The 13,555-nt window shown below is 54.8% G+C and overlaps 1 protein-coding gene across 1 annotated transcript in view; it reads right to left on the bottom strand.

Annotated features, from left to right (window-relative positions):
- Positions 1–878: 878 nt before the first annotated feature.
- The window catches only part of Apoltpl1 (apolipoprotein lipid transfer particle like 1), a 97,265-nt gene continuing 84,588 nt past the window's right edge, over positions 879–13,555 (bottom strand). Inside the window, 12 exon segments of the mRNA XM_087574835.1 lie at positions 879–2,309; positions 2,731–2,869; positions 2,984–3,171; positions 6,018–6,269; positions 7,100–7,187; positions 7,400–7,705; positions 7,858–7,965; positions 8,379–8,681; positions 10,913–11,071; positions 11,800–12,031; positions 12,574–12,713; positions 12,807–12,928. Of these exon segments, the coding sequence (XP_087430961.1) occupies positions 1,981–2,309; positions 2,731–2,869; positions 2,984–3,171; positions 6,018–6,269; positions 7,100–7,187; positions 7,400–7,705; positions 7,858–7,965; positions 8,379–8,681; positions 10,913–11,071; positions 11,800–12,031; positions 12,574–12,713; positions 12,807–12,928 (2,366 nt within the window). The 3' untranslated portion in view covers positions 879–1,980.

Below are 13,555 nucleotides of genomic sequence, written 5' to 3'. Positions count from 1 at the left end.
CTCCTAGAGTGGGCCCAGAGGAGGGAAGTGCAATGCTCACAAGTCTGATCACTCCCTCCCATTCCCAGTGGGACGCTGGGAACTGGGCAGCTAGCTCCCTTGAAGCTCACACAGGGCAGGCTCACTGTGAGCGAAAACACTTGTGTACAGGTGTGTGCATGTGGAGGCCAGAGGACACCACCAGTGACTCCTCAGGCACTGCCCATCTTCTTAGTGACACAGGGTCTCCTCCGGGCTGGACAAAGCCTTTCTTTCCCCTTTGTTTTGCGGCTGTGCTCTGACCATATATGGTATGGGCCTAGTAAGAGTGTCTGAGACACCACATGCTTCATGATTAAGGACTCTAGGCTCAAAGCTCTTACTCTCCAGCACACCAGGCCCTTTCTCCACACCCCAGGTTACACAGTAGCTCCTCCCTTCACACCCTGGGTCACATAGTAGGTCCTCATTCCTCACGCCATCACTTTTTCCATTCCACTGACTTTCTCTTCTGTTGTTCCACAGTTGGCTTGAGCATCACACAGCTGACTCTTAGGTTACGTGCAGACATTTCCTTTGGCCTGCTGTTCAATCTTTGAATGCCATTTTGCATACCCTTAAGACTCTCAGGCTGCCCCCGAGTCTGGGAGGTGAAGGTCTCAGGCATTTCCCGCTGCCGTTCACTGCAGCTGTGACTTGTGTGTTGGATGAAGAAGTCAGATGTGCGTCACAGCCGGTCTTTGTCAGGTTCACAGGCCACGGGGTGTCACCTCAGAGCCAGGTGCAGGTTCTGAGTGCACAAGGTTCAGAGTCTTAGGGGCTGGAGACACCTGGCTTGGTGTCTATGGTCTCAGGTGTCCCCCTTAACCTCGGGGAATACTCACTTTCTTGTTCGTTTCTTGTTTTGTTTTGTTTTGTTTTGGGACAGGGTCTCTTCAGTGGCCCAGAACTAGCCTAGTTAGGCCTAGCCTCGCCCGCCAGCAAGCCCGGGGCTCACCATCTCTGCCTCCCCAGCACACCACCTCACCCAGCGGGGATTTTTGTTTTTGTTTTTTTTTTCCTGGTTTTGGGGATCCAACTCATGCTTGTAAGGCAAGTACATTATCAGCCAATGTATTTTCCTGACTTTTTTGTTTGGTTCCTTTTCTTTTTAAGAAACTATTAATTTTTAATTTTACATGTATGGGGGGTGGGGCGTCAGGCCATCCATTCCCCTGGTGGCAGTTGTGAGCTGGTACATGGGTGCTTGGAATTGAACCCAGCTCCTCGGCAAGAGGACCATGGAGCCATCTCTCCAGTTCTATTTGATTTTTGCTACGTAGCCCAGGCTGGCCTCAAATTAGCATTCCTCCTGTCCCTGACAACCAGGCCAGCTCTTTCTTCATAAAAACCGCTTTGCACATAGCTTTGTTGGACCTCTGTGCTCACTGCAGAGCTGAGCACTTGTCATTCCTGCAGGAGAATGTGTCAGTGTCAGAGAGTGGCACTGCTTTTCCATTTGGGGTGGGAGACCAAGGCTAGACCAGGATGAGAACTTACCACACCGCAGAGGAAGGACCAAGGGCACAGAGTCCTGGGCACACAGGTGGGTGTAGGCAGCCACCAGCTGGCAGGCAGACCAGCGCTCCCTAGGGTCACAGGTGCTTGGACCTGGGGAGTGGGGCAGGGTCCACCTGGAACCACTGCCAGCCCATCCCTGTGCTTGCCGCTGTACCTTGGAGGGGCGTAGGCTAGATCAGGCCTCTTTCATTCTGTGATTTTGCTGACTTGCCTCTGGCCAGGGGCAGCCAGCACTCACCATGTGGAAGCAGCTCCCCAGGCTGGACCAGGGGTCTTGGAAGACGGCCTGAAAGGTGGTGCCCCCTTCTGAGCACGGCTGCTGTATCCCCTCCCAGTACCACAGTTCTCACCACCTAGGTGGAAACACAAGACTCAATCCTCCCCACGTTTCTCTTGGGCACACTGCCTGGTGTCCTTGAGTGGAGTGTGAGGGCTCCTGCTTCACCCTGGACCTAGGCGGCTGTCCTCCACTGAGCCTAGGGGAGGCCTGGGAGAAAGGGTTTTCCCACCGCTTACCTGCCCGGCCCGGGGGAGCTCCCCCAGGCTGGCAGCTTCTGTGCCACCTGACAGCAGTAGCTCATTGCCTGCCTCATTATTGCTGGTACCCAGAAGGCCAGCAGACGTTCCTGCAGAGCAAGAGGGGCTGCTGGGAAAGTTCCCCCTCCAGACTCCCAGGATGCTGGAGGCCTCAGAGGTTGGGGAGGGAAAAGATGATCTAAAGAGGATGGTGCCTTGCAGTGCCTTCCCCACTGTCCCAGCCCACCGGGCCACTCAGAAAGCTTTGCAGGGGACCTCGTGAGAGCTGACTTCACTCCGTATGGACTGTCCCCGGAGAAGAGAGCCAAGCCGGGTCAGAAGCCCTGGGCCAGAAGCTGACCCTGGGAGCAGGGGAGAATATCCAGCTTCTGCTGGGTCATCGGTAGTGGGACAGGAACCACCAGGATCGAGAAGGAGGCAGCTGTGTCACATTAGAGAGGAGGCCAGCTGTCATGCCACCCCAGCAGGGAAGTGACCAGTCAGCGAAGGCAGCCATGGAGATTATTTCCAGCTCTTGCCCACTGGAGTGTGCTCTTCTTCACCAGGGAGGCCAACTGCAGCACCACTGAGAAGGGGCAGATCACCTCCGCCCTGGAGTCTGGCCATGGGGTAGCTAGAAAAGGCCCTTGCGGGGAGTACCAAGCCCCAACCAACCACGGTGCCACAGGCCAGTGTCAGGCTGCAGGAGACAGACACTGTCCTCGCTGCTCAGCTCAACCCTGGACCCAGTGCTCAGCAGAGCAGGAAACCCCAGCAGCTCCCAAGGCCAGGCAGTGTCATACATCTTGTAAGCCTGCGGACCACACACAGTGAGTCTGGAATCACTCCCAACAACAAACCCTTAGGCAACCTGTGCACAAGAGGCTCCAGGGAGTCCCTGAGCCCTCCTGAGCACTTACCGTCAGGCTAGAACCAGGCTTGTGTGGTCAGCTCCACATGGAGGACTGTGAGCCCTGGGCTTGTGTGACTCAGCATCAGAGAGAGAAGTCCTGCCACAGCAGGGACTCAGGCCCCACACCTGCCCATCAGAGGTCACCATGTACCTGGCATGGGCCACCACAGCATGATCTGAGAAGAGGACGGACCAGCTCAACACTGAGTGTTAACTTGCCACACAGAAACAAGTGCTTCCAAGTCGGGACACTCCCAAGAGCTCAGGACTGTCACCACACAGCAAACTACTCTGTGCCAAGCCCGATGATATGCCTTCTCTGAAGCAAGGGCTTGGGCTCAGACAGATGCTTACAGTCTGCACAAGCCAGCCATGGCTTTCCCTCTACTCCACACAGGAGGAAACTGAAGAAGAAGAAGTTATATAGCAGCGTGAGCCAGAGGCCGCCTTCCGGGGCCTCCCAGAGGCATAGGGTGCGGGGGAGGCTGCAGACTCTGCCTCCTCAGTAAGCCAGCACTCCACTAGCAACCTTTCTGCTCCAACTGGAGCTCAGCCTTCTATTTCTTCACCAAGGCCCTCTGGGAGAAGGCTGGCCTCAGAAGGGGCTCCCAGCTGTTGTGTATTTCCCCTTAGCCAGCCAGGACTTAATTCTGGACAAAATCCTAGCCAGGTCAGTAGCCCCAGATGACCTTACCATGCGCAGAATCTGTGGGCTGGCCTATGACCCACAGGACTTGACAGGCTTTTCTGTCACCAGCCCTACAGGACTCGCTTGGCCTTTTGCTCCACAAGCAGAGGACGTCCCAGGAAGTGGGCAGGACAGGCAGGACTCAGACTTGAAGGGGCTCCCTAGCAGGCGACGCTGGAGCCCACAGAACCTGGCCAGCACATTAGGCTCAGACAGCCTGCAGAGAGGCCACAGGAATTTCTCCTCCACCAGGGAACTGACCACCTGGGTGCATCCAGGAGCCCATCCCACACGGGCAGGAGTGGCAGCCTTACCGTCACAGAGTAGTTCCTGAAGGGGACACAGAGGAGATGGATCCCCCAGCAAGTGGAGCTGGCTCACTGAAGGACAGTGATATCATAGGCTAGAAGGCAATCGCAGAGGTTGTCCCCTAAGAGAGGGCTTGCCCCTGTCTGCAGAAGTCTCCTTATAGGATGGACCAAGGTCCTTCAGTATGGCCGTGGCTGTCTGATTGTGTACCCTGCTCCAGGGGGCAGTGGGGTTAGGGATGGGCACAGACACCAAGGGAGGCTTGTCAAGCCAGGGTTCTTGTCATGGGTATACAGGAAGGCACAGTAAGGTGATGCTGAATGGACTAGAACAGGAACCCAGCCAAAGGGGGCTCGTCTGAGGGACAGGCTAGGGAGAGACTCTAGAACTTTCTCAGGCTGTAGAACAGACGCTTGCTCAGTAAACCTGGGGTCAGAAAGAGTGAGGAAAGTCTGGGCTACAGTGGAAGGGGTTTAGGCACTGGGAATGGTCACCATAGAGCTTCAGAGACAAGCCACCACTGTCACGAGAGACCCTACTCTTTCCACTCAGTGCCATCTGCTGAAGCATTTGTTCTACATAGTCCCTGTCAGGTTTGCAGAGTAGGAATCCAACCAAGAGTTAGGTCCAAGTTTCCCATACCAGGAGGCACCATGCTGCCCCCTGCTGGGCAATACGGGAACTGCAAGCATTGGCGGCTCCTACCTGGGAGGCCTGTGCTGACACTTCTCCATGGTTAATCTCTTCTCATCTGACAGCCCCAGAGGGCCAGCACTCCTACCTCAGCCCTCCACTGTGGTTCAAGCCACTACAGTTCTGCTTACATTGCACTGGTTAGACATACCCAGAAGCCCTTGTGTTTGTCCCTTGTCTATAGAGGGACCTCCGTCCTTCCAGCTGTTGAGGCCAAAGATACTTTGAAGTCATCTCTCACTCCTCTTTTACCACCTACATCCAGCTGAGTCCAGTCCTCTCCAGGCTGACATTAAAAACACAGCTGGATTCTGACTCTCTCATCCCTTCCACGCTGACATTGTTCCAGCAACCCCAGACAGCCGTGCACTCTGTCCAGGGCCACCAGGATGGCCCTTAGCCGCCAACTCCCAGGCAGCCTGAGCTGCCAGGTCCCTCAGCATGGGAGCCAACGGGAACTGAACGTTTGCAATACACAGAGATCCACTTTTTCCTGGGCCAAAACCCTGGTGTGTGCCCGTCTCCAAGCAGAAGCCACGGCCTGAGAAGGAGCTTGCTCAAATCCTGCTGGCTTCCTTACTGTCCTTCAAACAGGTGCCATGGCTCTGCAATACCCTCTTCCCCTGCTCTGCACCGATTGTGTGCCCTACCCAGAACTGCCTGCTCGAAGCTCACCCCTGGGCTGGGGAGATGGCTCAGCGGTTAAGGCCCTTGCAATGCAAGCACAAGGACTCACGGTCAGAGACTCAGAACCACACATGAATGTGAGGCAAGCACGACAGAACTTGTTACTTCGTCCTCAGAGGGAATATCCCCAGAACAAGTCACCTGGTATGACTAGCCTTATCCTCGAACTCTGGGATGGATTGAGAGAGCCTGCCTCAACAAGAAAGGTGGAAAAGCAATCATTCTCCATCAACTTCAAGCTTACCATCACTCGTGTGTCTCCTCATCAATCTGCTTTCCTGCAGCATGTGCCACCGAACACATCCTGGACACATCCAGGCTGCCAACAGTGTCCTTCCCACAGCTGGGTCTTCTGCAAAACGACTAGAATGTCACCAGCGCTGTGCAGACCCCATGCCTGTTTCCCACCGTCAAATGAGAACCTCCTGTGTGGCAGTGCTGCCCTGAGGATGAAAATGGGCCAGCTACAGGCCTGGGCCTGGGTGTAGCAGGAACACAGGACCCATCAGTCTCAGCACCACTTCCTTGGCTGCATGAGAGTATGTGGTCAACAAGGGTTTGCAGAGCGGCTTCAGGACCGGGGGAGCCTCAGCCTCAGCCCAGGACAGTGTATGGTGGATGACCTTGGGGAGCAGGCAGAGACAGTTCAGAGGTACCCTCACTGAGCTCAGCCCCAACACACACACACACACACACACACACACACACACACACACACACACACACACACAGCCCTTACCAGCTCCAGGGTATCCATCACAGCTCCCAGGGTCACCTGGATGGGCCTTAGCCTCCAACTCCCTGGCAGCCTGAGCAGCCAGACCTGCAGCCACTGCCTGGCCTCCTCAGCTCGTTCTTGCCACACCTCATCTAGAGGCCATAGCATCACCTCCAAGTAGGCCTCCTCCAGCGTGGCCAAAGGCTCTGCAACAGGTAATCATCACCCTGAGACCTCAGAGATCCTTGCCAATGAGAACCCTACAGCACAAGCCAGGCATGTCTAACACCTGAGCCCTAGAAGTCCCAGGGTCGGCGTCCTGAAGTAAGGAGTCGGGTAGAAATAAGCAGCGGGCACTAGGACTGCAGACCTGGTTGCCTGGAGTTGACAGAAAGGGCCTGCTACCCCTACTATGCGAATGACCCCTACTATGTGAATGTATGTCCTCCACCAAGCGGGAGCCAGTGAGGTATGACTACCCTGGTCGAAGCCCGTACATTGCCTTAGGACTTTCCCAGAGGTGAATGTTTCCCAGCGAAGTTGCTGATACCCAGTGGGGTACGGTGGAGCTCTGTAGGGTTTGGGGTTTCAGCCCAGTGTCTTTCCCCATCATCAAGTCTACTCTGCACCCTTGTGCTGCTGTGAGTCACAGCCATGAGGATGTCTGTGTGCTCCTGGCCAGTAAGAATCTCAGGGGCTGTCAGGAGGATCAAGAGTGGTTCTTGGGGCTGGGGATTTAGCTCAGTGGTAGAGCGCTTACCTAGGAAGTGCAAGGCCCTGGGTTCGGTCCCCAGCTCCGAAAAAAAAAAGAACCAAAAAAAAAAAAAAAAAAAAAGAGTGGTTCTTAACTGTGGGGAGGCCAGGGTCCCAGCTTGCCCAGGGCAGGGCTGTGTGCTAACCAGCCTGGAGCCTTGCTGGAGCCCATAGACAGACACGCAGTGGCAGCGCTGGAAGCCTCACGGCAAGGCTGTGTGCATGAGTGGAGCCAGGCAGGGGGATGGCTGAAGCATGGGTAGCAGGCGTAAATGAGCATTGCCTTGGAACCCCAGGACGAAGAAAGCAGGCCAGAGGTCGCAGGCGTCTACGAAATAAGCTGCGGGATCTAAGGAGATTAGATCGCCTTTCTGACGGAGATAGAGGTGTGAGATCCAGTCTGAAGGCCCAAGGCTCCTGGCGCTAGGGGTGGGGCTGCACTAGTGCCCTCTCCTATACTCTCGTTCCAGCCACTGTGCAACTGCTGCGTCTCCACCCGAAGCTGCTCCAGGTAGAGAGGGAGGTGACAGTCAGCACGTGTCTGGGCTAGCCTCTGCTCCACAAGGTGGCCACCATCTGGTCACCTGCCTGGACAGTGCCTGGCCCAGCCTGAGTCAATAGTAACAGACAATTTGCCACACTGTCCAGAGTGCCCACCGGTGGTACCTAGGCAGGGAAACCAAGGCAAGATCAGTGGGAGACCACAGAGACAGCATCCTCTGCCTCTCATGCCTGGGCTGCAGAGCTGCTGGACACAGGCGAGGGCAGAGCCCCCACATGCTTCCTGGCTACCCACCAGGGTCTGAATGTCTCTTGCATCGTCTTCTAGGTGACAGAGCTTCTCTTCCAGCCGGGTCTGCACCTGGGAGCCAATTGCTGTCATCCTGGACTGCAGGACAGAGGGACAGGTGAGAGATAGAGAGAAAGTCCTCTGGAGAATGTGTGGGCTGTCCCGAAGGGTCCACTCTGATTTTTCTGGGCACCGTTCACTCAAGGGCTCTGGACTCTTGGCCAACAGCCCTCCATCCCTGGCCCTCTTACCTCCAGATGGCTCAGTAGGGTCCCCTGACAACCATGTGCCTCTAGGAGGAGGCTCCGGTCAGCTGTCAGAATGGTCAGGCCCCCCAGTGTCTGGACAGGCTGCTCGCTCTAGGAGCAGGGCCTCCACCTCCATGGCTCGCCTGTGGGCACACGTCCATAGTGTCACTGTCTTCTCTGCCTCCTGGAGCCAGAAAGAGACCGAGGTTACATCCAGGCCTTCTCTGCCTGCCTACCCCAGTGCCCTATACAAAACCTTAAGATATTAGGGTTTAAGAGCCTTGAGTTGTATCACCTTAGTAATCCTGTCTCCTGGAATACTGGAAGCCCCAACTTCACACTTAACTCTGGGATGGGCCCAGATCCCTTCCCCAAGCCCCACCTCCACAGCCTCACTTGACCCAGCCAAGTCAGCACAGGAGTTGACAGGAAGTCTGGGGTGGTTCTGTGTTTCTAAGCTCTCAACAGGATAGGAGTAGGGATCCCCTGTGCTCCCTTGGACAGAGGTGGGGCCTAGCCACCACCTTGCACTTGGTGACTGTCACCTTGCCCTTACCTTCCCCATGGGCAGCAGAAGCCTGAAGACAGCGCAGGGCCCGGGACACCAACAGTCTTAGTTTCTGCACCTCCATGCTTCCTTCCAGCTGGACCAGGCTTTTGGAAGCCGAGGTAGACATGCAGCCCAGCAAACTGAGCTGCTGAGCCCTAGGACCTTGGAACGACAGACCAGATAATAGAGGCCCGAGTGGGCCCGGCTGCTGGGGCTGCTCTGCTCTCTGGCATCTGCCTGTCCCAGGCTCAGGACGGGCTAAGGCTGACTCAGTAGGGAAGGGTTAGGAAAATGGCTGTTCTTCCAGGGAGCATCGGCTTCCCTGCCCTCCACCCCTGCCACATGGCTCAGAATCCCACCATGTACAGAAAAGCATCACAAAAGCCCACACTGTCCAGGGAGCTTGGAACTCAGGACCTTGCTCTCTCCTTAGACAGATACCATTGGTCGGGGGACTCCAGGCATTTCTCCTTTGACAGTCCCAGTGCCCAAGTGTTTCTCCTGCAGCCTAGATCTTCTAAGTTCTCATGAGCATTGCTGCAAAGACCTTAGCAACTTCAAGAGTCATGTGTGGTCATTGAGTTTACCCAAATCCGAGTAAGCACTCAGCCTCGAGGGAGGAGCAACAGAACAGATGGTTGTTGCATGAACTGGATCAATGTCGAATTCGTCAAAGGTTCTAGGGAAAGAGGACCCTTGAAAAAGATGAAGCAATTGGTGGTAGAGGGTCTCGGAGAAGGGAGCCTGCCCTGGCCCAAGTGCCCTGTATTCTAGCTAGATCCTGCAACTGACGAGTTGTGCAACCTTGAGTAAGCCTCAGCTTGTGACTGTAAAATGACTCGGACCAGCAGTTCTCAGAGCTCAGCAGAAATCAGAGGTTGTCTTGAGTCTTAGGAGTGGAAGTGCAGCCATCAGTCTCTGATGTCTTTCCAGAGGTGGTCAAGGAAAAATGAGGCCACAGTGGGTTAGAGTAAACCACGAGTGCAAAGTGCCACATTGCTAAGGGCAGTATAGACTAGGGGCTGGGGCAAGGACTGTGGGGCAGCACCAAAGCCAAGGTCAATCAGTAGCCACTTGAAGGTAGCTGTGGTTGTGGCCCGAAGATCCCACCTTCAGTTCAGCTTCAGCAGTTATGACCCGAGAACAAGACCCCACAGGCCATGGTGTGGCTGGGAGAGGGGCTGTCCCTGCACATGTCCTTCCTCTGTTTTAGGGGCTAAGACCCCAGCATAGAGTAAGGAGGGTTAAGGGTGGGGCCACACATCTTGGGTGCCTGCCCAGTGGTTGGCCTCAGGCCCTGCTCTCTGCTCTGATTCCAGGAAGCTGTGTCCAGCACCTGTTTGTAGATGCCGAGGCAGAGCCTAGATGTAGGTTAAGAAGTGGCAGGCACAGAGGCTCTGCATCTTAAATAGAAATGGCCATGGCCTGTGGGCATGACCCTATCCAGAAACGCCATTTGTGATGTCTAGTCTTGGTTGTCAACTTGACTATATCTGGACTGACTAAATAAAATACAAATGGCTGGGTGTGCTTGTGAGGTGGTTGCTTTGTTTCTTTGTTTGTTTTTTAAGTAAGTGACTTAGAGTAGGAAGGTCCGCTCTGTGTGTATGTGTGTGTGTGTGTGTGTGTGTGTGTGTGTGTGTGTGTGTGTGTGTGTGTGTGTTTCTCTGTGTAGCCCTGGCTGTCTTGGACTTGATTATATAGACCTCTGCCTAGAAGGCTTTCGTTACCACACTTGGCCTGGAAGATCCATGCTTAACCCAAATCTTTTGAGGAGGGAAAGTCCACTCCACCCTTAATCTGGGTCACACTTTCTGCTGTCAGCTTGTTTTAGGACATAGAAGCTCTCACTCTGCCTGCTTGCCCTCACTCTCACTGGCAAGTCCGTCCGTTCCTCCATGGGCATTGGAGCCAATGTCTTCAGGATTCTGGTATATCCTGGAGACCAGCTGAGACATCCCGCCTTGTGGACTGAGCAGCTACTGAAGTTCTGGATCTTCCATTCTCAGACAGATATTGTTGGACTTGCAGAGCCACAGCCTATAAAACCCCTTTCTTGGGCTGCAGAGATGACTCAGAGGTTAAGAGCACTGACTGCTCTTCCAGAGGTCCTGAGTTCAATTCCCAGCAACCACATGGTGGCTCACAACCATTCATAATGAGATCTGGTGCCCTCTTCTGACATGCAGGCATACATGCATGCAGAACACTACACATACTAAATAAATAAATTAAAAAAAAACCCAAAAACCTTTCTTTCTATATATATACCCATTCTCTCGGTTTTGTTCCTCTAGAGAGCCTCAAGTGGTACACCAACCTCATCACACTGGAGCAAAATAGAAGCCATATTTTGTTTATAGGGAGAGAAGGACCATGGAGTGATATAGGAGCCGCTCAGTGGACCCAGACAGAACCTTAGGTTCAGTAACGCTCCCCGAAAGAAGTCCAGGACCATCAGGATGTAGAGCTGAAGTTCCACAAATGGCCACTAGGTGGCATGGCTACCCAGGCAGTGGCGCTCCTGGCACGGATACTAGAGAAATTGGAGATGTACCTCCAGATGCCCAGAGAAGTCCGATGCCTTAGATCAACTGTGGTTGTGTATTGAGAACGCATCAGGAGTGCACACTGGTCCAGACTGTGCTCCCCAGAGAAAGAGAGGGCCTACGGGAAGACAGCAGAGGTTTCAGAAGTCAGGAGACACAGGGGAAATGGCTCAGTTCCCACTGGACCCTGGCCCAGCCTGTGATCCCTTCCCCCTGGATTGCTGTAGCAGGCTGTGGGGGTGGCAGGCTCTACTGCCCCACCCACAATTCTTGTCTAGCAAAGCCCCTTAAACCCGGAAGCACCATGTCCTGCTTGTGTATGATCTGAGGCAGAGACCCTGAGGCCAAGAGTAAGCCTGGTTCCCATCCTTCCCAGCGTCCCCCGGGTCCTAATCGCACAGCTTAGGTCTTCCCTGTTTTCCTCCACTTCGGAACAGCACCCGCCTTGCCTCCCACTCAGTCATGGCCCAGTGGCATGAGCAAGAGTAACAAGAGCTGTGATGTCTTGTTAAATTTCAAATACTCTGCCTGACCTTGACTGAAGCGTCTATGGCCCCTGGGAGGGAGGGATGGGAAGGTGGATAGATGAATGTGTAGTGGGTGGGTAGGGGTAGATGGATAGATAGTAGGAGGGTGGGGATGGAAGGAGGACCTGGGAATGGTGGGGGAACTCAGGGTAGCCCAGGGTCCCATGTGCCTCTCAGCAGTGGCTGTGGTGACACCCTTAGTGACACATTCCTGTCGAATTCTCCGGAATACCATGATCTTCCCTACACATGTCTCCCTCTGCCCTCTGAGGGAAGGCAGGCGCCATGCAGAGGGTGGCTGTGCTTGCTTTGGTCATACCCTGCCTGTCCCCTCCTCAGGTCCCCGGTTCTCCTGCACCCCGCCCTTCTCACCAGACTCACCCTGGGTAGGCTCTCCAGGATGGAGAGTGTGGTGTAACTTGCACACGTAGTCAGTCTCTACTGTCCCCTGGAAACTGTGCTTGGTCCAGGGGCCTGAGAAGATGTGCTCCAGTGTGGCCTCTGCATGGACCTTGTCCCACCAGGACAGTGGCTGCTTCTGGAATGGTGGGCTATGACATGGGCGTTTGTCACATACGAGAGAGTGCCCACAGCACCCAAAAGTGATTGTCAACCACACAGGGGCCAGGTATCTGCAACCTCAGCCTTGGCACCTCAGGGGTCTCAGAAGCCCAGGGATGTTGTGCAGAGGGCTGAGGGCAGAATGCTCTAAGAGACAGCTGTTCCCATTTCAGTGCTGTCTGGCTTTTGTCTTGCACTCTGAAGATTGGCACTTAGTCCCACCGGAAGCCCTGGTTAAGTGGAAGATACTCAGCCCTGCCCTTTCAGGAAAGGTGAGCCCTCCCTCATCCTCTGCCCATGTCCAGGCCCCTAGTACCACTAGCTCCTCTACTGGGCCTAGCACTAACTTGAGTGTTTGATCTACTTCCAGGAGGTCACATGACTATCACACCCATTCAGATGAAGCAAGGCTCACTCAGTGGAATGAGTGGCCTAGGTCTCCTGGCATAGCCACACTTGATCCCAGAACTGCACTGCCTTCAGATTTGTACTTCCTCTAGGAGGTGAGGCCCCTGTAGGTGACCTGCCTTACCTGGGCCTCACCTCATAGGTTACATTCTGCTGCAGCAGGTGTTGGCCCCAGGAGAGATCAAACTGCTCACTGAACATGACCCGGGTCTTAGTCAGGGCCCCACAGGCCTTTGGTGGGCCCAGGTTCCAGGTCCCTTGGAGCTGACAAGAACAGGTAGTTAGGCAAAAGCCTACTGGAAGCAAAGGATCGTAGGCAAGAGCTCACCAGTGAGCCAGTCCAACATATAGATGTGCCTGACTTAGGGAGGCAGCTAGGCAGCCGTCCCAGGCTACACTGTGCATAGAGGATCTGTCAGCCCAGGTGATCTTCAGAGTCCCAGGATTGCTGTGCCAGGACTGCTGAACCTCATGAGGGACTAGCAGAGGAGAGGCTGTCACCACCTCTGAGGGGAGAAGCTGGCAGGACTGAGGCTGCCTTCATCCTCCCCTGTAAGGAAATGGGAGCTAGAGATCTCTGCCCCTCTTTGTAGGTGTCCAGAGCCCTCTACTGGGATACCGAGAAAGACCTCTCCCTTGGTGACAGGATGTCAGCCAGTCCCTTCTGGATGTCGAGTGTTCTGCCCTGCCTAGTGTCAGCTTCTTCCACGGAGGCTCCATAGCACAGGGCCTTTGCACTTGCTGTCCTTGCTCACACTCCCAGGGACCCTTGGCTGATGGTCTCGTCTCTCACGAAGGTCTCACTGGCCTTTCAAATCCAGCCCCTATCACAACTGGTTTAAACCACATCCATCTGCTTGCATTTTGCTGGCATTGAAGGGTGGCGGAGGAGGCTCAGAGAAGCCACACACAGTTTGAGGACCCACAGGGGGTGGGGAGGCTGCTGCCCTGCTCAGCCCTCCCTGGGGTGGTTACATATACAGGTTATCATACAGATGAGCTCAGAGACTCTTAAGAATCATTTTTTTCCTTTGAAAACCCAGAGATATGCAAGTGCGGGGCAAGCACAGGTCTCCAACCCAGGCACACAGTAGGCTTCACTGAAA

Source organism: Rattus norvegicus, chromosome 10 (assembly GCF_021556685.1).
Source record: "Rattus norvegicus strain SHRSP/BbbUtx chromosome 10, alternate assembly SHRSP_T2T, whole genome shotgun sequence".
Classification (NCBI taxonomy): Eukaryota; Metazoa; Chordata; class Mammalia; order Rodentia; family Muridae; genus Rattus; species Rattus norvegicus.
The sequence above is the reverse complement of the archived record's forward strand: the minus strand, read 5'-3'. Positions and strand labels throughout refer to the sequence as shown.